At 39.3% G+C, this 25,408-nt stretch overlaps 1 protein-coding gene across 1 annotated transcript in view; it reads left to right on the forward strand.

Moving 5' to 3' along the window:
* Window positions 1–24,896, forward strand: part of LOC135213650 (probable 18S rRNA (guanine-N(7))-methyltransferase) — a 52,150-nt gene extending 27,254 nt beyond the window's left edge. The window contains 4 exon segments of the mRNA XM_064247691.1: window positions 3,689–3,882; window positions 10,093–10,221; window positions 21,243–21,346; window positions 24,429–24,896. Of these exon segments, the coding sequence (XP_064103761.1) occupies window positions 3,689–3,882; window positions 10,093–10,221; window positions 21,243–21,346; window positions 24,429–24,570 (569 nt within the window). The 3' untranslated portion in view covers window positions 24,571–24,896.
* The last annotated feature ends 512 nt before the right edge of the window (window positions 24,897–25,408 follow it).

Consider the following 25,408-nt stretch of genomic DNA (forward strand, 5'->3'; position numbering starts at 1 on the left):
ACGGACAATCTGCGGTGTTCCGTAAAAGATCAGACTGGTTCATGTCCAAGAACACCCTGGCATTATAGTCAAGGAGTTCTTTTAAGAAGTCTCATTCATTATGTTTGCATAAACGATTTGAGATTTTTTCTTAATATGAATGCTCAAGAGGTGAGGGCGCGGCCTCGGGAAGCATTTCAACAAAAGAGCATGACACTCAGTAAACATCCTGAGTGCCACGCTTTAGAGAAGCAACTCTGTGTTCGCTTCACACTCCCGACGGGATGTGAAGACGACATTTCAGATCTGTAAGTCGCTAGGACCTATACATATCCGTAGATATATTATTGGGGGCAGCAAGCAACACGAATCCTATCCTATAGAAAAAGAGATAGGTATGCTTTTAACTTTGAAGGGTTGTCGCTTGAGGCGCGTTCCTTTTCTTTAGCCTAGAAGTTATGGAACTAACTTGGATAGGTTAGGTCAGGTGGTGGTTTTAGCTTCATTGCCCTCAGAAGTATGGTCCATATGGTTTAGTCACATTGTGGTCACGCCCCCGTTGACAGATCATCTAGAGCGCACCAGCATTACAGGTCTCTACCTCGCTGGCAACTCTAGTAACGCAGAAGCAGACTTTGTGACAGTAATCACGAAGTCGGCTATGCTAACAGGTGAGGAACCAAGATGGTATATCGTCTTCTTAATTAGTTCCCAAAAATCCTATTCTGTCTCTTCCCACCATCCGAAGGTGGGATTCAGCTATATATATATCTGTCAGGTAAGTTTCATGAACAAAATGTTATTGTTATAATACAATTAAGTTTGTTCATACTTACCTGGCAGATATATATAATTAAAGTGCCCACCCACCTCCCCTCAGGAGACAGTGGCACTGATAAAATATGAATAGAAAATGGGAATAGTTCCTGATATCCGCCTCCCAGCGGCGGGAATGGGTACTACCACCTGGCCGCCCACTGCGTGTGCCGCGAATTTTGAAATTCTGTCGGACTTCGGAGAATACAGCTATATATATATCTGCCAGGTAAGTATGAACAAACTAAATTGTATTATAACAATAACATATTTTTAATTATTTGTTAGTCACATCTAATTTTAGAAATAATTTCCTTCACTAATTCATTAATTCATTTACCATAATTCAACTTATTTAACCTTCATTACGGCGCTGAATGGCCTTCTTGGCCCCAGTGCCTGTGCTTTAGCCCTAAATATCATACATCCATCCTTTCAGAAGGGAGTTGTAGCATTGCTCATTCCTTGGTGGAGTTTTTCAAAACTGGGATGACCATGGTAAAATGTGTTTTTAACTCTTCCATTATCTGGTGTTTCATGGTGTTTTAATCACTACAAAATTTGGAAAATGTCTTTACGAGATTAATCATTTTGAAAATGAAGGGGCAGAAGGCTGGGACTCGTTGGTGAGCAACTTTGGTCCTGGTAAAGGGTGTCTTCTATAGCTTTTAATGTTATAGACACAGGTAAGAAACCATTATGTTAGTGGTAATTTCACATGTACAGCTTCGATCATAGTTTTTGTCTCAATGAGATATTTACTATAGGGAGAGAAAATGCGCACTGACACGTCTAACCAAGGGATATTAGTACCATTAGGGGTAAGTATTGGAGCCCCTATCATGTTTTGATTTGAAGTTTTGTATTCAGAACTGACCATTTAGTGGTTTCCAGTCAGATTTCCAACACAAGACCTTATTTGGGCAGCATTTGCATCCCCTCTCATGTCTGGGTTGCAGGATGCAATACTTTTACACTTTGGAGTGTACTTGACTATCTTCAAATCTTTTTTGGAATCATGGATCATGTCCCTCATACATTGCTGTTCTGTGGCAAGGACATTTCTGATGTTATTCATAATTTCCTTATGGAATTGATCAAATGCTGCAAACTGTGTACAGGCAGTCCCTGGTTATCAGCGATCTAGTTTAATGGGCTAGTCTAGCACCATAAAATAGGCAATTTATGGTACCATAACAGGACAAGTTTCCGTTATCGGCGCCATTAGGGTTCTTATGGCGCACCATAAGCGCCATTATGGCACCATAAATCAATGAGCTTTGGTTAATGGTGGTTTTCACTTATCGGCACACCCCCGGGAATGGAACTCTCACCGATAACTGGGGACTGTCTGTACTGTATCCCTTGTAGGGATGATTGCACATTTTGACTGAGCTTCAACAACTGAACTGTAACTGTAACTGCCTGTTGACAAAGGGGCAGAAGTCCTGGGTAATTAAAATAAAATTCCTCCAAAAATGATAATTTCAGTTTGGAGTCAGATGCGGACCCTAGTATCCCATTTGAGGGAAAGATCCTCTTCAGCATCAATAGCTGCAAAGAAGGATAGAATTCCTTCTAAAGGTTTCTTCAGTGGTTAGCTGAAATTTGTGTCCCTGATCCATCTGGGTTCAGCAGGGTCATTTCAGTGGCAATGCCCCCTTCATATTCAATAGTAAGAATGTCTCCCCATGTAAATATTCCTCTACTTCCTCCGTGGGGTTATCCTGAAAGGTAGTGGGGCTGATGTTACTGGGTTTTAACCCAAACATATATCTTGATCTGAGAAAAATGGTTAAATAACTGCAGCTGGAGTTTTCCCAGAAAGATATAATTTCCCCTTTCCTTACCCTCGATGAACCCTAGGAATCACCAGGACAACTTAAAATGAATAATTTCATCTTTAAAACTTGCTGCTGGTATGCTGGCAAAAAAAAGCCAGTTATTGTCTATCCACACACAATTATATCATTGTTCCAGTTTAAACTAAAATATTTTTTAACTGGAACTTAAAATTATGCATTCATTTTTCAGCTTAGATGTTTCCATGACTTCGGTAATGAAATCACTAAGTGAAGAACTAAATTCTCAGAGCACACAATCTAAATTCATAATCCCAATGTTTGCTGGTAAAAAAAGCCGGGTTACACTTTTCACGCACAATTAAATCATTGTTCCAGTCTAAATTAAAACATTTTTAGCTGGAGCTCTCAACTTCTATGTTTCCATGAACCTTGGTAATGAAATTAATAAAACTAAATTCTTGGAGCTAGCCTAACGATCATACATCGTAAGAGGTGCTGACGAGTGCTGGCAAAAAAAAGCCAATTTACGTTGTAACTGAAACTTTAAATTTTGCACTTTAGTAGAATCAATAAGTGAAGAATAAAATTGATGAGCTTTGGTTTGTTTACTGACCAGAAAAGAAAATGGCTTCATGGTCTGTGTTTGGTTGTATGTAAATGTATGACAGTGCATAAGGGGATAGCCACCTTCATCATGCGGTTTTGACATAGATAAACTGGGTTTTAGCTTTTGCTAAGGATAAGAGAAAGTGCCCTCTTATGCTGCGTCCATTTATACTACTCTATCACATGTTATAATGTTTATCATTACAACACAATTCCCAGCCACAAGACCAGCTAAAAGAGAATTCTTTGACATTAGTCTCGTCGCCATGAAGTTCTGGTTAGACCATGGAAGGGTAAGTCATTGAGGACGAGACAGCGTTTACGCTAAAAAAAATTAATTATTTAGATTTTCCCTGTACTTAGCACAACAGAAAGTTGTGGTGGAAACCATGTCAATTGTATGATAGTTCTGTATATGTGATGGCTTTGTTTCTTACATAATGATAAGAAATTTGTGATTTATTTATCTTTATTGTTTGCAGATGTTGCTGTTGAGAGAGAACTAGATGGGGACTTGATATTAGCAGACATTGGCCAGGGTATGCCTTTTCGCGCGCGGGTATGTTTGATGGGGCCATAAGTATCTGCTGTCCAGTGGTTGTGCTATGCAGATTCAAGACAACATAAACCTGGCAAGCGATTATATCAACTCTTTATGACCCTTTACGCTTGTTTAGTAAGTTTCATCAGTGCATTTTATCATTGTAACAATAATAATTTGGATATTTTCTATTATTGTCATTAGATAATTTTATTTTTCATAGAAAAGGTTTTCTTCAGATCAGAACATTTTAAATTAAGCTGGTGGTAGATCTGAGTGAATTGCTGATAATAAAAGAGAAAAATTATTAAATGATAGATAAGGGTCAATATTACAAATATATTTTTATTTAATCTGGTAGTGGTAGTTGTTACTAGTATTGGTTTTCATCTTATCTTTTTGTTTTCTTCAGTAATAAATGTGAACATTTATGCCTATCATCTACACACTTTTCTTCTATTGCCATCTTTATTTACCCTTCTTATAGCTATGTTAATTAGTGGTATACATATGTCATGAATCTTAAAATGTTTTATTTATTTTTTATATATGGTTGTGAATGAACAGCATTGTTTTGCCTTAAATCCTAGTAGGGCAGCAGACCAAGTTCTACATAAATGCTAAAATGATTAGAGCAACTGTAAATGGTAATGAATCCTCTCTTGCTCAGAGGAGTCCCTTTCTGGTATTGGGACTTCAGTCAGTATTAGATGTGTATCAAGTGTTCTTTGGACTACCATTTGCTTCACTTTCATTGCTTCAGTGTTGGTTTGTTTCACAAGAAACCTGTAACTAAGAATAAGGTTTTTTTTTTTGTGGTCGTGAAATCATCTAAACACTCCAATGAAATGAAGGAAGATGATGCCAGTATCACTGAACTTGCATTAGTTGACCCTCAGGTTTCAGGCCTCAATCATCGTCATTATTCATGCGTCCGTAGTGATGAACACTACATCCATATCATAGACCTTGTGGTGTGTATGGCTGCATATTCAATAGGATACTTGGCAAGACATCCCTTTGGCTCTTATGTAGTGGCACCTCAACTTAGCAGATTTTGTTACTCAGCTGACTCGCCCTAGTCCAATAAGAATTATAAAAATATTTTGTACTTGCCAAGCCAAAGAATTTCAGTAGTATAATAGTGATATCGGACAGTAGACTGAGTGTTTGTTTGTGCTTTTATGGGAGGAGGATGAATGAACAAACAAGTGTACTCCTGTAGACTGGCGCTTTCCTGGCTGTGGCTTCTGGAGGTGGATGGAACAAGCACACGACCAACACTTTCCTCCATGCATCATGGTAGAAAATAATATACACTTACTCTAAGCCCCTCTCTCTCTCTCTCTCTCTCTCTCTCTCTCTCTCTCTCTCTCTCTCTCTCTCTCTCTCTCTCTCTCTCTCGTCTCTCTCTCTCAATCTCTCTCTCTCTCTCTCTCTCTGTTATGCATGCTTTAATTTTATTGACATACCTTAGTGCAGAACTGCAGTGTACTGCCTTTAATACAATGCATTTATGTAGTATTACATATTTATCAGTATGTGTGCACAAGTGACGAATATATGCACACATATGCACGATGTTAGGATAAACTACATACTTACAGTGTGTTTGCATGCCTCTCTCTTCAATTTATATTGTAAGAGTTATGTATACAATAATTTATGCATCTTGTAGGCTGTAAGTAGATACAGGTACACACATATATTGTTGGAAGTAATTCATTTAGCAGATATATTTCTGAATTTTATTATTAAGTAAATCAGTACTTTGAATTAAATTGTAATTACAAAATACCAGTTTGGATAGGCTGTTAGATACTTTAAATGGAATTGCTCTAGACCATAAGCTATGAGAGTTAGTCCATGTTACCCTATTGAGTAGGTTGTATTCCTCTCTTTGTAGCAGATTTCGCTGCCTGTCATAAGTCATGAAATAACTACCATTTAACTGTCAAAGAAATGCTGAATATATATGTGAATAGTTTTCTCTTGTTTGAGGTAGTTTAGTAATTAATTCTTTTTTCTTTGTTCATAGTGAAAGCTAATGCTTAATTGCTATCAGGTCTACTTTTAGGTGTTTAAATGCTGCATTCTCTTTACTTTTGTTAAGCCTTAATGTTAATCGTAGCTAATTAGTAAATGAGCGGCTAGTTAGTGCTGTAGGCTATCCTTTTTAGTTCTCTGCTAACTAAATTTTCTTTGTCATTACCTGAATTAAGGGATTTATGAATTGCTCCTTGCTGTTGCTGCATATTGTGTATTCTAGACTCATCATATATGCCTTTCTTCTGCGTAATGGAATCCCAGTCTCACTAACTTGCACCACTTATGACATCTAAATAACATTTCATACTTTCATGTAACTCTGAAGTGCCAACATCTTCAGACTGTGCCTCTTGGCATCTAGAGAGATTCCCTGGAAGTGAAGGTTGAGTTATATAGCGTTGGAGTCAAAGGGAAGAGCAGACAGTACAACATTGTAAGACTCCATTAAGGGATTCTAACCATGATACCCTGTATGCAGAGGAGAGGATATCAGGGTGGTAGAATCCTATGATCTACTCAATGAGTACAGAGGATTTTCTTGATTCTCAATTGCTTCTTGACTCCTTGAGTCATAACAGTTCTTGATTCAGGCATAGCCCAGTTTCATCACTGAATTTACACACTTGAGATAGACTGAATTGTTTGTATGTGTGTAAGTCTAGACGTGCAGCAAGTCTGTGCTCTGTGAGTATGGAATTAAAAACTTGAGTGAACTATAGGTTCAATTGTCTGTTGTTTTCCATTCAATTTTCTCTCATCAATCTGTAAGGACATACATACTGTAGAAGTGCTATTAACTTATTTCTCGATGGGTGTTTTGGATTTTGATTTGATGTTAATTTGGTTTTGTCTGTTGCTTTAGAGTGCTACGTAGGAAGATGATAACAGATTGTAAGGCAAACAGTGTAACACCTATCTACTCATTAGCCTGTGATGCTCACAACATGTGCATCAAATGTAGAAGCAGAGATTACTCTTTCAGTGATTGTTGTGCTGAGTGGCAAGATGATGTTATAAATATTTGAAGAATAAAGAAGGGAGAAGCTGACAAGAAGAGGAAAAGGCAGCAAAAAGATTGCTATAAAACTAGTATAGGCAGTAGTGATAGAAGCAAGAACTTATATATTTTTCATGATCTGTCAGAGAGTAGATTTTCCCTCTCTTCTGGTGTTACTGGTAAACCTTTTCCCTCTATACATTTTTCTTTACCACTTAAAGTTCCCTGTATTGTTCAGGATATGAGATATGGGAAATTGAAATCCAACTTATTAACATATTAAGTCTTAGGACTACATTAGAAAATTTTATGGTGTTTATACCACTGTATTTGTTTCATTGTCAACAAAACTAAATAGTCCTTTTTTCAGTTTTCCCCTAGCAACAAAGTAAAAGCCAAAGCCTCCCTCCCTGTTAGCTATCCTTACTGTGGCCTGCGATGCTCCCCCAACTGCAACATATTGCCTTTTCAGTTGGTGCAGAGTTCGAAGAGTCTGCTTAAGTTAGCTCATAAATTGGCCTTTCTTCAAACTAGCCGTTTTGACTATCCAGAAAGGACGTTAATTTTTAATTAATGGATACCCTCATATGAGTAGTAATAGAAGGTTTTGGGTGGTGGATGGATTCACTAGTGAGCATCAATATCACGCACCATCGATTTGGGGGAATCAGGCGGAAGGAGGTTCCATTACTTCTATAACCCATAAATTCACTAATGACAACTTTTAGACTGGGTGAGATCAACAAAGTAGGCGGCTCATGAGTTAGTCATGATCTTGACTTCAAGGGAGCGTGTATCCATTGTTTTGTTTTCCTTAAATTGGCTGACCTCAAAGTTTCCCCAGCCTGGGGTGCTCCACATGTATTTTTTAGCCCAGCTCTTAAGGGTTAAGTATCCTAGGGAAGATTTCAGCTATTGGTAAAAAGGAAGCAGAAAGCTTTCAAGTCCCAATAGGAGGGAAGTTGAGGCTATTTTATGCAGTTTCACAAGACCTGGAGCCAGATCCTAGGATGGTGAAAATGTTAAAATAGGGTTACAGCATTCCCTTACTTTCTCAGCCTTCTCTGGTGAGTTCATAAATTTCCCCTCCTACTTCCACAACAAGGAGAACCTCCAAATCTTGTATTGAGAAGTAGATTCTCTTTAGCAAAAGAAGAATGGAGTTATTCAGTGTTGTCTACAATTGCCTTTTTCTGGTATCAAAAACTTTAGGGGGATGGAGACCATTACTAAATGTCTTCAAACTAAATCTTTTTATTTTCCTGGCTCCATTCTCTATGGAGTTAAGAAGTTCGGTTTTATTGGTGATCCAGAAGAAGATTGCTTGATGTCTGTAGACATGCTGGATGCTGGCATCCATATACTGATTCATCCTAATTCTAGAAAATATGTACATTTTGTTTGTCATGGCAAGTTGTTTCAATTTTAGGTTTTGTTTTTCTGCCTGAGTTCAGCCCCCCAAATTTTCAGTTGGGTACGTGGGCTCACCTGTTGGGCATCAGGATGCTCGTCTATTTAGACAACTGGCTGATTCCAGTATCCAGTTGAGAGAAAACAAGTTTAAAAGACATTCGTCTAATATCAGCAAGTCTCATGGGAATATTATTAAATATTCCAAACTCAGAAGATTATTTACCTGGGTAATAAGAATTTCTTGGATTTTCTGATGGAAAAGTATGGGATCATTTTTCATCATTTCTAGAAGAATTTCTGTCCTTTTCTCACTCTGGAGCCAAAAAGTGGCAGTCTCTGCTGGAGCATATGGCATCCTTTGAGAAGCGGGTGGATTGAAGAGGAGGCCAATCCAACTCTTTCCCAAAAATTAGTGAACAGAAAAAATTAACCAGACTCAATGCAAATTCTGGTGTCCAGAGATTTAGAAGTCGCTGAGATGGTGAAGCATTGACCTCATCTTTTACAAGATGTCTCCCTCCAGTTGAAGAACCAAGACCTCATATTGGATTCAGACACGTTAAGTGAAGGTTGGGGAGCAATTGCATCTGAAATAGACATGTCAGGGGTCTTGTTTGTAAAGGAATGGGAACTCCACATCAATCAACTGCTGAACTATTCATTCTATAGGATAATTGCTTTACCTCTTCAGGTCTTTCAATTATGTTCCAAGTCTAACCCTTTACAAGAGCTCTAATCTTCTTAGGTATTTATCTTCAGCCATGTCAGTGGTCATTGATAATTTTGTTGCTGTCCCACCTTGAACTTGATAGCCACTGAAGAGAAATTACTGTCGTCAGTGCAAACATCAGTCATTACTGTGAAAGTTAACCAGTTATCTAGGGAGCTAGTGATAACCCAACCTCTGCCTCCAGGTCCTCTTTGCTGAAAGAATTAAATCAACCTGAATGTATCACCTATCATGCACCTTCCAACTTTTGTAACGTGGGCATCTGACCATCCTCCTTGACTATTTACCATGGCTCAGAAAAGAAGGTCTATTGAAAGGATACTGTTTTAAGTGCATTTTACATGAAATAATAGCCTTTGGAACCCAGAGTAAACTCCAGTCGCCACAAAACATTTCTTCTAACTTTTAAAAACTCCGATGAGACACCAAGGAGTTTGCAGCTGAAAGTTCAGTACTGGTACCTCAACTTGATGGATTTCATTTTTACCAGGTGCATTATTGAGATTGCAGAAACAAAACAGATTGTGCTTGAGTGTTTTTAGTCTGCATGGTTTATGTTTTCTCTCTTGTATTAAAAGTTATAAGCCAGTTGAAATGTTCCACAAATAAAGGTAAATCTTCACAAGGGATTCTTCTCGTCTTTCTAAATGTATTACTTGAATGCATGAAACCATCATGCTATGTAGGTAGAATTAGGAAGAAAGGCCATGTGTGAAAGGCATCCTCCATAGTTTTCTGCCAGAGCAAGGTAAGCTGTAATCCATGGGTAGACAACATTAAAGGATTCTTTAATATTTTGTATTTTACACATGTAATTTTTTATAAAGCTGTTACATGTATAAGAATGGCTTACTGCCAGTTTGTGTAGTGGAATCCTTCCACTGGTGACAGTTTACCTGCATTACTGGCAATTTTCTTTAATTTGATGTTATTTACCATCAGTTGTTTTGGCAGTATGTCTAAGAATGGTGTCAAAAGTTCTTTATTGATCTATATTGATCTGTGATCTACTAATTCATGGATGTATTGAAAAGGAGACAGATTGTTTCAAACTTGGGAATTGTGCTGAAATATTTAAGCCAGATTTATTATGTGCTAAGAAATACTTAAGATTTGTTATTTCATGTTCTACAGTATATAATTATGTTCTTTGCAGAGTAGGGGAAGTCGGGCAGTATTTCAGTTTTACCCAGAGAATGATGCCCAGGTTGAGTTGATTGTATCCCAGGCTATGCGAGCGGGTTTTACTGGTGGCCTTGTTGTGGATTATCCAAATTCTACTAAGGTAAGAAAAAATTCTGTATATTTGTTTAATTTTTTTATGATTTGCCTGGGGAGGTAAAAGACTAAACTTATATATTGATGTGATAGTATTATTTTTGGTGCTCAAGCTGTGTGTGTGATTCATAGCTTTACCATAAAAACTAATTGCTGTAAAGTCTTTGTTTTTAGCCATAGCACACCCAGGTAAATTACCCAGTCATTGCAATACAAAAAGTTATAATTATAACAATGAAAATACAAACAAATGAATGACAAAGTAGTGTCGCATTTTCTGTAAGAAGAGTACTAGTCAACCGCACAATATGTGCAAAAAATTTTTATACTGTACATGTTTTTGTTCAAAGACATGTCAATATGACAGTTTTCAAGGTACTACATATATTGCTCAGTTTAATATATGACACTTACCTGGCAGGTATATATATAGCTATATTCTCTGTTCCACCTGGCAGAAATTTTCAAATCTCGCGGCAAACGCTAGTAACCTATTAGTAGTTCAGGCAACCACCACCCCGTTACCGTGGCGCTAGCACCAGGAACCGTTCCCACTTGGGCCAGATTTCTCTGCCAGCCGAACCCGGCAACATTGTTGGTGGTTCCCTGCTAGGATTTTCATTCTCGTTGCTGACTTTTCATGGATTTTTGGTATCGTACTTGGAAACGTTAGCTTGGCATTCGCTTTGGATTGTTCTTTAAATATGTCTGACACTGGTAGTATGTTTAGAGTTTGTGTGAAAGAGGGGTGTAAGGTAAGGTTGCCGAAGGCTTCGGTCGACCCTCATACTATTTGCAAGAAGTGTAGAGAGAATGTGTGTACTTGGGAGAGTAGGTGTGTTGAGTGTGAGAATTTGTCAGAGAAGGAGTGGAAGATATTTATGAAATATGTTGAAAGGTTAGAGAAAGATCGAGTGAGGAGATCTGTTTCTCGTAGTGAGAGGTCGAATACTTCTAGTAAAAGGAGTGAATGTGTTTCCTCTCCAGCTCCTTCTAATGTAGAGTTGGTAGTACCTTCTCCCCAGGTATCTCCTGCGCCCGCTGCTGTATCGGAGGAGGCGAACGATACACAGATTGTTAAAGTGTTCGCTGCCCTTGCGTCCATGGGTGACCAAATACAGCGCCTTACAGATAAAGTCAGTGCTTTTGATGTGAGTGAAAGTGTAGTGGAGGGGACGTCTGATCGTCTCTCTCGTGCTCCTAGACCTAGACCTCTGTCAAGCTCCCAGACCCAAGGGAGAGGCAGGTCGACAGTCGAAGGGAGGCGAGAGAGGTTTTGTCACGGTCAGGCGTCCCTTCGAACAGTCCTGTTGTAAGATCCCAGGCTGTTGCAGTTCGCCACAGAAAAGGCGTAACTGGGAAGTGTGCGTCCTCGGATGGTTCGACATCAGAGCGGGAACATCGGTATTCGGTAGTGTCTCGCCCCCTCAAGAGGACTTTAAGGACATCGACCACTCAGGATAGACGTTCTCAAGATCGTGAGGCTTGGAGTAGCCCGGAGGTTATGTCCTCCTCGGACGACGGGGACGCGGTTTCGAATCAAGAAGGAGGAAAAAGATCGTTCGTTCGAAAGAGGACTCGGTACGGCCGTTACGTTCCTGGATTTCGTCAAGAGACTCTCCCCCGTCCTCTTGCTTGTCTTCTCCTCTTCTCTCTCCTTCGGGTAGAGTTCAAGATCGCTCTCCTTTACGTCTTAGTCCTTCTCGTCATCCTCCTCCTTCTACGGCTGTCCGTCAGGAAGATAGTACTAAGGATTTCTTAAGGGAAATGCAGTCTAAGCTTGCAGTTCTCGTTAGTTCATGGGATGCGCCTTTGCAAGGACCTTCGAGGCGTAAGGACGATTTCCTTCCCGTTAAGTCTTCCAAGAAGACGGAAGACAAGTATTCACTCGCCGAGGATTTAGGACGCACTGGCTCTACGAGGACGGGCGATCGCGTAGTGTTTCAGGACGCAGGAAGAAGAAGATGGTTTCTGAAGAAACAGGACGCGGAACTGCTTGTGGACGCAGGACGCAGGCGGCAGGAAGCAGATGTGTCTACGATGGACGCAGGACGCAGACGGCAGGACATCGATACTTCGTTGGTTGCAGGACGCCGATACTTCGTTGGTTGCAGGACGCAGGCGGCAGGACGTTAATCCGTCAGCAAAGCGTCAGAACGATAGTGATCTGCAAGACATTTCTTCAGCAGAAGAAGAATTGGACTTTGTTGAGGAGAAGAATGTCCAATTCTTCTCCTCAACAATGTAGAACCGTCTTCGGATTACAAGATCCTCACTTCACGTCTTCTTTCTATTTTTGAAGGGGAATTCCAACCTACGGCGCCTTTATCTCCCCTGTCTCAGTTTTCCAAGACTAAGACTCCAAAGAAGTCCTCATTCCTCAAGATGACTCTGTCGATTTCGGCTAAGAAGGCTCTTCAACGAGTGAATAACTGGCTGAAGGACAAGAAAGAAGCGGGGAAATCCTCTTTTGCTTTTCCCCCAGCCAAGTTAGCATCGAAGTCGGGAGTATGGTACGCTACTGGAGAAAGTCTTGGCCTGGGAGTACCTGCCTCCTCCCAGGGGGACTTCTCCAGTATAGTGGACAGCTCGCGCAGACAGGCGTTGCAGTCTGCCAAGGTCTGGTGGACTTCGTCCGAGTTTGACCATCTTTTTAAAGGAATTTTTAGGACTTTCGAAGTCTTCAATTTTCTAGATTGGTCTTTGGGAGCATTGGCGAACTCCTTAGAAGACGAGAATTCTCAGGATACGGAAGTGGCTAAGAGCATTATGTCCTGCATGGACAAGGCTCTGAGAGATGGAGCGAATGAACTGGCATCATTGTTCACAGCAGGAGTACTGAAGAAGAGGTCGCTTTTGTGCTCTTTCGCTTCAAAAGGTGTTTCCAACTCTCAGAAATCGGAGTTGATGTTCTCTCCCCTTTCAAACCAACTGTTCCCTTCAGAGGTTATTAAGGATATAGTGCTGGCTCTTTCTCAGAAGGCCACTCAAGATCTTCTCTCTTCGTCAGTAAGGAAGTTTTTACCATCCAAGTGGTTAAGAAAACTCCAAAGGAATCAAGGCCTTCGCAACAGCCCTTTCAAGGCAGAACTTTCTTTGCGTCGACCCGCCTTTAGAGGCAAGAGAGTACCCGCAAAAAGAGGAGCCAAGACCACCTCTAAACAATGAGAACTCAGTCCTCCAGACAGCAGTAGGAGCCAGACTTCAAGAATTTTGGGAAGTTTGGCAAAACATGAAGGCAGATCCCTGGGCCATCAACGTAGCTCGGGAAGGGTACAAAATTCCTTTCTTAAAGAGACCTCCTCTCGCAACATCTCCGAGAGCCCTAGGGGCAAATTACAACGATTTAGTGAAGAAAACGGCACTGTGGGATCAAGTCTCTTCCATGCTAGAGAAAGGAGCCATAGAACCTGTTCTGGATCACGAATCTCCGGGATTCTACAACCGGTTGTTCCTGGTTGCGAAGTCCTCGGGAGGTTGGAGGCCAGTTCTGGACGTAAGTCAACTAAATGTTTTCGTGGAAAAGACCAAATTCACTATGGAGACGAACAATTCAGTACAGGCAGCGGTACGTCCAGGGGACTGGATGGTTACCCTGGACCTACAAGACGCATACTTTCATATTCCGATTCATCCAGGAAGCAGGAAGTATTTAAGGTTCGTGATTCAGCAGGGTCTTTCAGTTCAAGGCCCTGTGCTTCGGCCTTTGCACAGCCCCCCAAGTGTTCACGAGGATGATGTCCAATGTAGCAAGATGGTTGCACTTACGAGGGATCAGAGTGTCGTTTTACTTGGACGACTGGTTGATAAGATCCCAATCGAGAAGTCAATGTCTGGAGGACCTGAAACAAACGTTGGATTTAGCAAAAGAACTAGGTCTTGTGGTAAACCTAGGAAAGTCTCAGCTGAATCCCAAGCAACAGATAGTTTATTTGGGGATTCGGATATTTTCAGCGACTTTTCGGGTTTTTCCGTCCCCCGAAAGGCAAGCCCTATGCATTCGGAAGGTGCAGGACTTTCTAGAGAAAGACCGATGCTCAGCAAGAGAGTGGATGAGTCTACTGGGCACACTCTCTTTGCTAGAGAGGTTCATTTCTCTAGGAAGACTGCACATGAGACCTCTACAGTTTTTCCTGAAAGAAGCATGGCCAAGAAAATCGCAACCGGATTCCTTCCAGTTTCTAATTCCTGCCAAAGTGAAGGAGGAATTAAATTGGTGGCTAACCCCAGGCAGGTTAGCAGAAGGGATGTCGCTCCAACAGAAGAGCCCAGACCTCATCTTGTTTTCCGACGCGTCGGACGCAGGTTGGGGAGCGACATTAGGCCCTCAAGAGGTGTCGGGTCTTTGGAACGAGGAAGAAGCAAGTTGGCACATAAACAGGAAGGAACTGATGGCAATTTTCTTGGCCTTGAAGTACTTCAGCGAGTTGGTATGCGACAAGACAGTGCAGATCAACTATGACAACACCACGGCTCTGGCATACATCCGCAAACAAGGAGGGACTCATTCTTTTCCCCTCTACATGCTGGCAAAGGAAATTCTATTTGGGCGGAAGAGGAAAACGTTTCTCTGCTCACCAGGTTCATCCAGGGGGAGAAGAATGTCAGAGCGGACCTGTTGAGCAGAAGGGGACAACTTCTTCCGACAGAGTGGACGTTGCACCTGGAGGTATGTCAGAGCCTGTGGAAATTGTGGGGCCGTCCGGTAGTAGATCTTTTTGCGACAGCCAAAACAAAAAGACTACCAACCTATTGCTCTCCGGTTCCAGATCAGGAAGCAGTGGCGGTGGACGCCTTCCTGATGGATTGGACAAATCTAGACGTATACGCTTTTCCTCCATTCAAAGTACTAGGGAAAGTTATGAAGAAATTCAGGGAGAGCCAAGGAACGAGGATGACCTTAATAGCTCCGTTTTGGCCGGGCCAAAGTTGGTTCACAGAGGTTACTGGAATGGACAGTAGATACACCAAGAACTCTTCCTCTAGGAGTAGATTTACTCAGACAACCCTACTTCGACAGATTTCACAAGAATACCCTCGCTCTGGGTCTGACTGCGTTCAGACTATCAAAAGTCTTGTCAGAGTGAGGGGATATTCTAGAGAGGTGGCCAGTGCAGTGCTAGAGCCAGAAGAACCTTCCACAATCCGCAGTATATCAGTCGAAGTGGGAGAATTTCCGGAAGTGGTGTAAGAAGAGGAAAGTGTCTTCATCCAGTACCTCTGTGACCCAAATCGCAGACTTCCTCCTATACTTGAGAAAGGATTTAGGATTGTCAGTGTCTACAATCAAAGGTTATAAAAGTATGTTGACCTCAGTGTTTAGACACAGAGATGTGGATATCTCTAATAATTTGGACCTTAGAGATCTGATTAGATCATTTGGTACCAAGAAACAGCCCCAATGCAGGCCACCTGCTTGGAATCTCGATGTTGTCTTGAGGCATCTAACCTCTAGTAAATTCGAGCCTTTAGAGAAAGCCTCTCTGAGAGATGTATCTAAGAAAGCTATCTTTTTAGTCGCCTTGGCAACGGCTAAGAGAGCTAGTGAGCTTCAGGCCATATCGAAGAAAGTGGGATGGAGACATGGTAACGCAGTGTGTTCAGTCCAGGAAGGTTTTTTGGCCAAGAATGAGAACCCTGCGAATCCTTGGCCAAGATCCTTTGATGTCTTGGGTCTTTCTGATTTAGTGGGACATGAGCAAGAAAGAGTTCTCTGCCCAGTGAGAGCATTACGTTTTTATATTGAGAGAACAAGAGAGATCAGAGGGAATTCTGATGCTCTTTGGTGTTCAGTCAAAGACCCCAGTAGACCCATGACAACGAACGCTCTAGCTTTCTTTATGAGAGAGTTGATTAGAGAAGCTCACATATTGTGTCAAGAACAGAGCTTCGGTATTTTGAAAGTGAAGGTTCATGAAGTCAGGGCAGTTGCGACTTCATTGGCTTTTAAAAAGAATTTAGCCCTCAAAGAGATTATTGAATCTACATTTTGGAGAACTAATTCAATATTTGCGTCTCATTATCTTAGGGATATTCAGACAACCTTTGATAATTGTCAGACGCTAGGTCCATACGTGTCCTCCGGTACAGTATTGGGCAAAGGAGTTACCACCCCATAACCTTCTTTTAAGCTAAGTAATTTTATCAGGTGATGGTGTTTGTGTTTGTTGGTCGTCTGAGAAAAGTGTTGTTTACTTTTATCAGTCTTGTTTGTATTATCTTGGTGTGGTGTGTGTGTAGTTCAGGTAAATGATCTATTACTAGCTTAAATGCCGTGGCATAAGAGGGCTGTAGGGTTCTGTCAACACATTGGTCACGCCCAGTTGTCAGTTCCAGTCTTGGCTTCTTCAACATACAGGACACTTCCTTGTTGAGAGCTCCTAAGGTTTAAGCAGGCTTAGAGGCAGGACCTATGAAGTCAGCTACCTTAGCAGGTAAGGAACCTTGAGTAAATTGATCATTTTAATTATTTATACTCTAATAATGTTGCTGTCTTTGACCCACCTCCAAATGTGTCAATCAGCTATATATATACCTGCCAGGTAAGTGTCATACATTAAAATGAAGTTTTTATGTTAAAACAAAGTTTAATGTATACTTACCTGGCAGGTATATATAATTTAATGCCCACCCTCCTCCCCTCAGGAGACAGGGTTCAGAGAAAATCTGGCCCAAGTGGGAACGGTTCCTGGCGCTAGCGCCACGGTAACAGGGTGGTGGTTGCCTGAACTACTAATATGTTACTAGCGTTTGCCGCGAGATTTGAAAATTTCTGCCAGGTGGAACAGAGAATATAGCTATATATATACCTGCCAGATAAGTATACATTAAACTTTGTTTTAGCATAAAAACTTCATTTTTGTTTCATTTTGCAGCTGAATGATTGCTCTATACAATGGGATAAAAATTCCCACAAAATAATGTGTAGGTGAAATATGAGTAGAAAGTATGAGATACAGTGGAACCTCGGTTTTTGTACGCCTCTCATTTCGTACATTTCGTTTTTCATAGACTTATTTGTCCAAAATCTTGTCTCGGTTATCGTACGCTTCTTCAGTTTTCGTAAACTCGGTAATGCACCAGCCCATGACCAGGCCCCATATGAAGCACCCAAACGAAGTATCCCGTTTTCTGGCTTTGTTTCTCAACTAACAGGCATCTCCACGCTCGTAGTTCGCATCACGGCACGTGTTTATTGTGTTTGTGCAATATTTTGCCATAAAACTCATTGCAAAGTAGTCATCATGGGGCCCAAGAAAGGTGCAAGTGCCACCCCTTCAGTGAAAAAGACCAGAAGTATGATAGAATTCAAGAAAGAACCTGTAGCGAAGTATGAAAGTGGGACACTTGTAGCTGATCTTGCTAGGATGTATGGTAAGTCAGTGTCGACGATTAGCTCTATCCTAGCAAAAAAGATGAAATCAAGGCAGCTGATGTGTCATTATCCAAACAGAGATTGCAACTAGTGGAAGATGTTGAAAAGCTGTTGTTGGTGTGGATCAATGAAAAACAGTTAGTGGGGGATAATGTGTCTGAAGCAATCATTTGTGAGAAAGTGAGGATACTGCATGTTGATTTAAGTAAGAAAATGCCAGCAACAAGTGCTGCTCTTAGTGATTTCAAGGCCAGTAGAGGCTGGTTTGAAGGATTCAGGAAGTGTACGGGCATCCATAGTGCCAGTAAAAAATGAAGTGGGGAAGTAACTTCAGATAGTGCCAGTAAAAAAACTTAGAGAAGTAACCCCAGAAAGGTTCATGATATCTAAAGTCCTTCTGGAGGGAGATTCCCCTTCCAAACAGTAACCTCTCGTCCTCCCTCTCTCCTCCTTTCCATCTTCCATACGCTAGCAAATCTTCCATAAAGGTAAGAGTGATGTTAAATGTTCATTATTCATTTAATTAATTTGTATTTATTTCTCATTCTTTTCTGTATGGAAAACGGTTTATTCCCTGTAAAATATATTTTTTAATACTATTTGCATTATTCCTTATGGGAATTATTGATTCCGTTTTTGTACCTTTCGTATACGTATTGTAGGAGGTTCCGGAACGGATTATGTACAAAAACCAAGGTACCACTATATATGTAAAATTTTGCACTTCCCCCCAAAACATTTTTGTGATAAAAGTCATTGTTTTAAATCCATGATAAATTACCTAGTTTTTAAACCCAAAAAGTTGTAACTATAGGAAAAGAATTTTTAAAAATTAATGACAAAGTAGTGTCACGTTTTCCTCAAGAAAAGTGCCAGTCATCCATGTGATATGCGCGGATAACGCCATATACTGTAGTACGTATTTTTTGTTCAAAGATGTGTATCTCTGAAAATATTGCATTTGAATGATTACTCTATACAATACATAAAAAGGCCCCCAAAATAGCTTTATGTAGGTGGAACAATGTGTGGACATTACGAGTTATGAGAAACTTGGCACTTTTCCCTTATGAAAGTAAATAATTACCAAGAAAACTATTTGCAATAAAAATATACTACCCAGATAAATTACATAGTTTTCTATAAACTAAGTGGCACCCAGCCCAGTCAATCTCCTGCTCTCTCTCTCTCTCTCTCTCTCTCTCTCTCTCTCTCTCTCTCTCTCTCTCTCTCTCTCTCTCTCTCTCTCCCTCTCTCAGCACCACAACAAATAAACATACATTAACATAAGTATGAAAAATATCAAGAACACTTACTGAAAATGATCCTCATCTTGTCTCTGGTTTGTGCTATATTTTTTTTTTCTCTATTTTGATGTTTGCACAAGTTATCAGTATGTTAAGGGGGCCGGCCGGAACCCCTATATATGGTGGTATAGGGCGAAAAATGCAAAGTCATGAAAAAATTCATGGAGCTTCATATGGCAATTGAGAATACGTATACGAAATATTTCGTCAAAATTCCTCTTACTTTCGTAGTTACAGGGTAATTAGTAAACATAACTCAATAAGCCTAAAACATTCATCCGTACAAGAAAATGCAATATTTCTTCTGTTATCGTAAATTTTGATAATTATTGGCAAAGAAATTGTGAGAAATGGCATCTGTAGAGATTCCGTGGCTCGCAGAAGCGTCTGAAGCGAGTATCTGGTTCAATCATGAATCAGTTGGACCATAGACGTCAAGTAGATTACACGTTCGAGTTTCACCTCGTGACATTCGCTTGCTTTTACATATGTTTATGTATGTTTCGGCAAGAAGTTCATCATGCCAATGAGGAAAAGACAAGGAAAACATCTCGCTAACATACAGACGAAGAAAAATCACTCAAGTATTATTACAGAATATCATAATATACGCGTAGTTAGTGAAGAGAGAGGGGAGGGTTGCCAAGTAACGCCCCCTTCTTGCCTGACAGCACACGTCACACTGTGCCCAAGGCTACGATCTTTGAGCAAAGAGATCTTCATTTATGATAAATAACATAGTTTTGGTTTTTTAATACCCAAAATGGAATATGAAATTCATAATAATCATGATTTATTAAATTGTCTTTGTAAAAAGAGAGTACACCTTCGAGTTTCACCTTTGACATTCTCTTGCATTTACGTTTGTTTATCTTTGTTTCGGCAAGAATGTCATCATGCCAAAGAGGAAAATACAAGGAAAAATCTCGCTAACATACAGAAGAAAATTCGCTGTAATAAGCCGAGTTAGTGAAGGGGAGAGGGGGGGTTACATAGGAAGGAGTGCCCCATCTTGCCTCAAGCAGTGCCCCAGGCTACGATATATGAGCAAAGGGATCATCATTTATGATTAAATTATGATAAATAAAATAGTTTTGGTTTATTAATACACAAAAAAGAAATATACATTCATAATAATCATTATTTATTAACATTGTCTTTATAGAAATACGAAGGAAAACTTTGAACGCCCGCATCTCAAAACTATACTTATTGACCTTCAGAATCTATCTCCTCACTTAGTTTTGAAGCTATAACATTGGAATTTGGTATATAACTCAGAAAGACATTATAGAACAATCAAATAGAGCCCTTTTTTCCAATTTTTGTTTCGTCTTTTTTTTATAAATTTTTTTCTCGTGATTTATAGGGTTTATTTTTTTACCATATTGAAAAATTCATATCTAGCAAAAAAATGACTTTTAGAAAAAAAAACTCTCCATTTGATTGGAGGTCGACATCAGGTCTATATATGGTAGTAATCCCAGGTCTTAATATTAAATATCAAGGGAGGAGATAGAATTTGAAAAATGGTTATTTTCGGGATAAATTGCCCTGGCGTCACAAAACCGAAGGTCAGAGGCGAAAATCATATGCGGTTTGGAGATGTCCCAAGTCACCTTATTAAGTGGTATGAATGTCAAAGTCCTGTCGTTAAAAAACGGCATTAGCCGGCCGGGCCCCTTAAGGACTTAAATTTGGAAGACGTTTATATCCGACATCGGTAAGCGAAAAGGTTAAAGTCTCCATACATTTGAATGTATTCCTACACATGCAGCTAGTTATCGGAGTGCTAAAGTAACTACATAAATAGACAATTGCCCATCCATATGAATGGTTAATCTTCCTAATTATTGGAGTACTACTTTTCAATATTTACCTTGAGAATTTTCCAGTAAATGACTGATTACAATATTATTGTGTAAAAGATTTACAACAGGTTACCAGCTGTGGTTTGGAATCACTTATGATTTTTGAGAAACAAAGATCAACATTATCCTAAAATATTAATGCAACACGATATATGTAGCCTTAAGAGCTCTTTTACACTTTACCAGTGAGCAGTATTAGTATATAAATAAACTTTCAGGTTACCAGAAGTTCACAACTGTCAAAGTTATCCTTAAAAACCAATTACAGTGAATTTAAAGGGGAATAATGCGCATTATATGTGATGGGATATTATGAACTTGTATAGCTAGAAGTGAATACATGATAAAGAAACCAGCCACAATTTGTGAGGGAAATTATTTTAATGAATGAATTGTAAAATATTTTTTATAGATTTACTTTTCATTATGTTTGTGAGTATGTAATGCTGTTCACCTCAACTTGGTTTTCCATCAGGCAAAGAAAATCTACCTTGTCTTGATGACTGGAGGTACAACACAACTCCCTAAAGGACTTCAAGAAGAAGGAACAAGTCAAACACAAGCTTTATACCAACGCAGGTATGTTATCCCTCTCCCCCCTTCCTCCCCATCATTGATTCAATACTTAAAGTAGAGTGGGACAGTGACATTTGTCTTGCTCATTACATGAGCCACCATTTTTTCTTTTTTTAGTTTACAACATTCACACTTCATATCTGAAAAATAAGAGTGGATACAGCAGTCCTTTTGTTCACATCAACTATGGCTTCCTTAGATATACTACTTTTCCCTGTCTTGTGCATAGGTTGACACTATCCTAGTTTGCGTTTTGTGTACTTCATTTTCTGTCTTCCTACCAGCATCAATTACACTTTCTCTTATATACCAGTCCAGGTCAACTGCTTCAATTTTTTTTACCTTTCGTGTTCATATTTGTTGGTAGATCATCCTTGTTTCTTTTAACCTCTTGACGTTTGTTTTGTTCACTATCACTTCCAACTTTCCTCTCTTGTAAACATTTCAATCTTTTTTCACCAGTCTCTCTGCCTTCTTTTTAGTTTCCTCAGTTGTCTGTAACTCATCCACTCTGGCTCTCTTTGCAGTTTTACACCTGCATCTCTTTGTCTTTACTCTCGACTTCTTCCATTACTCCACTAATAACGATATTAAGCACTAGTTTCAGACTTATATTTGCTCGAACCAATGATCCTTTTATCAGTTTCTTATCAGAATTTTGCTATAAACCTTCCTGGATATGTATACAGTACTACTAAGTGATGTTATTTTATTCTATTACAATTATTATTAGTTGCCTTTATAATTGGATACCTTTATAATAGTTAGTTCCTCTATTGCCTGAAAAGCTTAAATATTCATCCCTCTTCCAGTGTCTCCTTTGTAATCACTTGAGTTTCTGTCACCTCCCTATTCTTTTTAATTATTGCCTGTACATCCACTGTAGTAGTTATATACTTCCATATCATTCTTAAAATGAAATTGACCCTTCCAATCTAGTATTTCAAGTCTACATCTCTTCTATCCTTCATAAGCAACAATTTTACAAAATCTACACTCAAACAGCACAAGACTGTATTTTCTTGATCTAGGTTCTGTTCTTTGGCTTTTTTTTTTTTTTTTGGGGGGGGCAAGATCTATTTGATCTTCAGCCTTTATCTTTACACAGTATTTACTTTGCAAAAGTATACTTTATCTCCCCAAAGTATATGCTCAGAGTCCTGTAAGCTTTTTTGTTTGCTCCATGTTATCACTCTCCATAACTTTGAGTAAATTATTAGTCCTCTTGTATAATAAGTGATCATCTGTTTTGCTCTGCAACTGCACTATCAAAGAGTTTTTTTTCTTTTAATAACCTGCAGATTTCTTCATTCCACTATTTATTGCTTTTCTTCTTTTTTCCTACTCTTGTAACCACAAATGTTGCATCTATAATCTCATACTTTTATTACTTGAAATGAACTTACCTTTCTATTAAGAATGCCTTAGTTCCTGTGCCAGTGGGAAGATCGACAGTCTGATAAACAAAGGACTATCTTGGCTGACCAGTCAGGTCTGTCTATCTGCCTGTTGTTCCACCAGGTGGCTTTTAGTTCAAGCATCCATTGTTTCTCATTCAGTTCCTGTCGACTGTTATGTGAAGATCAATGCTGGTATTTAAAAAGTTATTAATTTTTCTCTCTATCTCTAAAATTTCTATGTTCTTTATAAGCTCAGCTCTTTCTGGTCTTCTGTTGTGATTTTCTCTATAATGGTTAAAAATAGCCCCTTCTTGAAGGTGGCAGGAGAGGTGCTTAGAGAGTTTGGAGGTGGTCTTCTCGATATATGGGTGGTGGCATCTTTCCACCAGGCATGTAATTTCATAGACGACAACACTCCTCTAAAGAGACGTTTCTTGGGGTGTCTGGTTGTTTTTAAGGAGCAGCTGGCTGATTTTCATATTTTTTCAATAAATTATGAGGCTAATTTTATCCCCTTCGACAGTTAGGGAGACTTTTTCATCCTCTTAAATCATTATTATATATTTTTATGGACCCCGTTTGGTCATTGTTGGTGTCCATCATACTTTCCTTGTGCCAGTTATTTATGGAATCTGGGGTTTGTCATTCGACCATACGATTTGCAAAATTGTTATTGATGAGGATTTGTGTGGACCTTTCGATCTCCCTTGTGGTTTATCTCCACGTGGAGCAGTGTGTCAGGGTGCAACAGATGAAGGCATCCACCACAGACCCTTTATACCTGTCTGGGCACTCGCTGGACTCGTTAAGGCATAGACCCGGGTTTGTCAGATTTTCATAGACTGTGTTCACACATTAAGTGGAGGAAAGAACATTCTTCAAAAGCCCTTAAAGTTTTAAGATCCTCTTCTTTGTCAACTCTAATAAAGGTTTTGTCTATGTAGAAATTAGTAATTAGAACCCCTAATGGGGATCCCATTGCCACACCATCAGTCTGGCAGTAAAGATGACATGCCTTCTGGATGGCCTAACGTAATACCAAATACACCAGTGGGGGTACCCAAGCCAACACCCACCTTCAGCCAGCACCAAACCCACCTACCACCTATTGTAAACACCCTGCTTTCTACAAAATACCTGTATATCACATATCCTAATTTACTTGCTTGCTCTCTTAAATGACTGCCAGTGGGCTGTCAATATGTTACAGGAAATAAACCTAAGACAACAGATATCTTTATATGTTGGTAGGAAACTTGATATACCAGGTACGTGCTGATGAGAGAAGATAAGAAGGTTGGAGAAGACTATGTAAATTAAATGGTGTGGAAGCTATTATAAATTTCAAAGCTCCTACCACAGAGTGAGTCTCCTTTCTAATTATTATTATTTTATTTTATTTGTAATTTCAGTGTGTTTGAATTTCAAATCATAGTCCCCATTGTTTGATTTGCATTTTTAGTTGTCCACTAAATTCCAACTCAAGAGAACCTTTACTGGATGTCATTGTTCTTAAATGTTTGAAAGTTGTAACTTCATTAATCCTTTTTCCATTTAATGTTTTCGCAACCCTTTGTGCTTTCTTTGTCCTCAGCACTTTTGTAATTCTTTGATTTAATTGGAGTCTCATCTCTCCATTTATTTATAAAGTTATGGACCATATTTTTTCTTTTTTTTTGAAACAGGGAACAACTGAAAAAGATTCGCTCAGGGAAGCTGTCACGTCATGATTGGATAATGAAGAAAAAAGAAAGAAGAAGAAAACAAGGAAAAGAGGTCAGATCTAATTCAAAATATACTGGCAGGAAAAGAAGTGGGAGATTTTAATGACAGGTAAATTAATTCTATGAAAATACAGAATCTAAATTATATTATTAACCAAGAAATCCACTCATCCACACTGGAGTATTTAATGTTTAAATGACGTCTAGGTGTTTTTGTATTCAATTTTTTTGTCAGAACTCATTAAAGCATAAGTTTAAATGTTTATTTGGAAATACAATGACCAGTAAAAGAAGTAACATGCTTTTGTTAGTATCTTATTTGCTTATCTGAAATTGTTAGAAATATGAATGCTAAATAGAAAAATATTGTACTGTGGATTACGTTCATCTTACAAAAGGGAAACAATAAAATTCAACATATCTCAGTCATCAAGAGTTGTTGCTTGCATCCTTCACATTGAAATCCCTTCAAAACTCCTTTACTTACCACTTTGGCAAGACTTGCATTCCAGAATGAGCTCAGTTCTTCCTTATTTGCTAGAAGAATGCCTGAGGGTGTAGAAAATGCCTTGGTCCATTGACTGATTATGAGATGGTGATAGGAGATAAGAACAATAAACTGGTTTTCACTCCAGTCCTCCATATCCATAAGAAACTAGGAGCATGAATCTACAGTGGAAATGGATTAATGTGCTTTACTTATTCTTCCTGTTGGATCACTGCAAAGAAGAAAAATATAACCAACCAGTAGAGCTATGATTGATTTCTGTCATGCCTATGCCTTTGAGTAGGACTTGGGTTTTACAAAGTTGCCCAGTGTTAGTATCCATCCTAAAGAAAGATACAGTTGAAATCAAGGTTGTAAGGTAGTACTGTTACATTTTATTGCAAAATTTGCAGTGCTAGTATACTCGGATTCTTGTTTTCCCTTTTGTTATTAA

This window comes from Macrobrachium nipponense, chromosome 43 (genome assembly GCF_015104395.2).
Source record: "Macrobrachium nipponense isolate FS-2020 chromosome 43, ASM1510439v2, whole genome shotgun sequence".
In the NCBI taxonomy this organism is placed as follows: Eukaryota; Metazoa; Arthropoda; class Malacostraca; order Decapoda; family Palaemonidae; genus Macrobrachium; species Macrobrachium nipponense.